This window comes from Anarrhichthys ocellatus, unplaced genomic scaffold, assembly GCF_004355925.1.
Source record: "Anarrhichthys ocellatus isolate YVR2014 unplaced genomic scaffold, GSC_Weel_1.0 scaffold61, whole genome shotgun sequence".
NCBI classification, from domain to species: domain Eukaryota; kingdom Metazoa; phylum Chordata; class Actinopteri; order Perciformes; family Anarhichadidae; genus Anarrhichthys; species Anarrhichthys ocellatus.
Genome location: NW_022280091.1, coordinates 200294 through 202949, shown reverse-complemented (window position 1 = coordinate 202949; position 2656 = coordinate 200294). Strand labels below are relative to the sequence as shown.

Below are 2656 nucleotides of genomic sequence, written 5' to 3'. Positions count from 1 at the left end.
GGCTGCAGGAGGACCAGGACCGAGCCAGGAGAGACATGGAGGACGAGAAGCTCAGACTGCAGCAGCTCAAGGTCTGACGCGCATTCGCCGGATGATCGTACCCGTCTCATTCGTTCACGCACACACACACAGCTTTAATTTCACTCAGCAGAAATCCTCTGCACACCCATTCCAGCTCGTTAGGAAGCAAATGGTCTCCAAATGTATTTCTTTTCACACACACAGATGAACTGCACCGCCCTCCACACTTCCTGGTTCTGCCGCTCTCCCGCAGAACCTTCCTTTGCTGAAATCCGTTTTAATGCGAGCGCTCACACACACTGCAAGTCGCAGAGCCGCTCCATTGTTTTCACATCGTTTCCAGCCCGGCGTTCCCACTTCCTACTCCTCTGTGCTACGCTGGCCCGGGGGTCACATTCCTCAAAATGTGTGAAATTTGTGCGCGAGCGCGTACATGCGTGCCGGTGTGGTCACACATTGGGAATAATGTGCTCGTCCGATTTGTGTGCGTGCGTGCACAGTGCTCCAAAACACGAATCTATACAATCAAGTTGCAAGAGGCTTCCGAGATTAATATAAAATGATTACGTGGATGCTCCCTAAAAGCAACGATATCATCGTTGCTTTTAGTGCATTCATTACTTTTGACTTTGACTCTAACCCCGATGGCAGATGTGAGGGTGTGATAGGAGGGAGCAGCAGCTTATGCACAGCTCCTGACCTGCAGGAACGTTGGGAGGAGGGGGGTGCTGTGTCCAGTCGGCCGATGGCACAGGGAGGGGAACAGAGCGGGGCTTGTTCTGTGCTTTGGGAGAAAACACAGAGATGGTTTTGTGACGCTTCTAGTTAAGTAGGTAGCTACCAACTAACAGTTGCCAGATTTGTTTTTTTTGGGGGGGGGCACCATGGGGCTGGAGGGGAGTATGGGTTTTCAGATGCTTTCCCCTCAGTAGTAGGTGAGAAGCCTGCAGACATCACCTGGCTTATGAGAAAGTGCAGCTGCTGTGAGGACCTACAGTGGATTTTATTGCATACAGCCACGTTAGATATTTTGTAGATTGGATTCACCACAGTAAAAGTTCCCTGCAGACGGACTCTGTTTATTTCCGCTCGTCTGGGTCAGCTGCAGACCAGCGTTTCCTAGAGATGGCATGAGTTTATTGTCCGGCTCAAGGGCACTTTAGCAGCGCAGATGCCCGCTGAAACAAGCCCTCGAAACGAGGTCAGCTGGGTTGCAGCACGGCTGTTATCAGACCAACAGGGAAACTCATGGTTTGAGGGAGGAATGTTGCTCCTTCTTCACAGTTTCCTGCTTCCAACTATCTGAATGATGAGTTTAATATGCAGCCATTTGGAAAGTTTCCATTCGTTTTTTGGCAGAAATGTGTCCGTCATTATTTGTAACCACCATCATCACGAACATCAATTTCATCACCAGGGTTCTCTTTCAGATTGTGCAGTAGTACATCGCCGCCATTTGTTTGTTATGATTTCTGGATGTATCACGAAATATGTCCAGCTTTTGTTGAAGGACACGCCATTTTACAAATTTTTCCTCGTTAAGTTTGCCCGACATCTGCATTAAATATACTTTATAATGTCCTGGGGAAAAAAAGGCAGTGACTGCGTTTAAAAAGGAGAAAGATTTCATGTTATCTTACTGTACACACTGTATCCGTTTGTGCATTTTAATGAATCTACATCAGGCATGTCCAAAGTCCGGCCCGCGGGCCAATCACGGCCTGAGGTCAGATTTTATATGGCCCGCACCTTCTGTCTTAAAATGCGTTATTTATGGCCCGCCAGCACAGTCAAAACGGAATGAATAAATCATACAAATTCAACATGCAATTCCTCTTTTTACCTCATGGTGGCAGCACCACTCTGTAACTGTCTGGCTGTTTGACATTGGCTCTGACCCTTGACCTGACCCGCCGCTTCCAGGAGAGGTGGAGACCACAATATTTTTTTCACCGAAAACCGAAACAACTGTGTCTGCCTAATTAGTCATGAGACTGTTGCCTTGTTTAAGGAATATAATGTAAAGAGACACTACGAGACCAAACATGCTAATGCTACAACAAGCTATCAGAGAGCGACCGTGCTAGAAAAGTGAAGCAACTCCAAGATAACTTGGCCACAGCAGCGGTCCTTTTCACATGAAAACATCATCTAAGTAAGCTACCAAGTGGCCATGCTAACTGCTAAACATGACAAACCTTTTACGGAAAGTGAGTTTATCAAAGACTGTGTTATGAAAATAGCAGAAAACATAATTGCCCCTAGAAGAAGACCGAGTTTGCTAATGTTTGCCTGGCTCGTAACACTGAAGAGCTATCATCAGATACTAAGAGACAACTTGATTTTTTTCGTTAGCCTGTTTCATGTGTGTTGAACTTAAATGTGAGACGACTTTTCATTACCCTCACTAAGTCACATTTAAGATTTGAGTCTTGAGGTGAGAACATTGATCGGTTTCTATGTAATTAGCTTTTAGATGGCTTGTTCTTTGTGTTATCTGACTTTCAAGATGTGAAAGAAAGGCAGAATAGTTGTTGAGATGTGTTCACACATGAATGCTTACATTTGGTTACATTGCTATTTGCTGCCATTGAAAATAAAATGATTAAATAACAATGTATGTATAGGCTACTTG

The 2656-nt window shown here is 45.4% G+C and overlaps 1 protein-coding gene across 1 annotated transcript in view; it reads left to right on the top strand.

Annotated features, from left to right (window-relative positions):
- Positions 1–6: 6 nt before the first annotated feature.
- palm3 (paralemmin 3) overlaps positions 7–2656 on the top strand; it is a 32022-nt gene continuing 29372 nt past the window's right edge. Inside the window, 1 exon segment of the mRNA XM_031871980.1 lies at positions 7–71. Within this exon segment, the coding sequence (XP_031727840.1) occupies positions 36–71 (36 nt within the window). The 5' untranslated portion in view covers positions 7–35.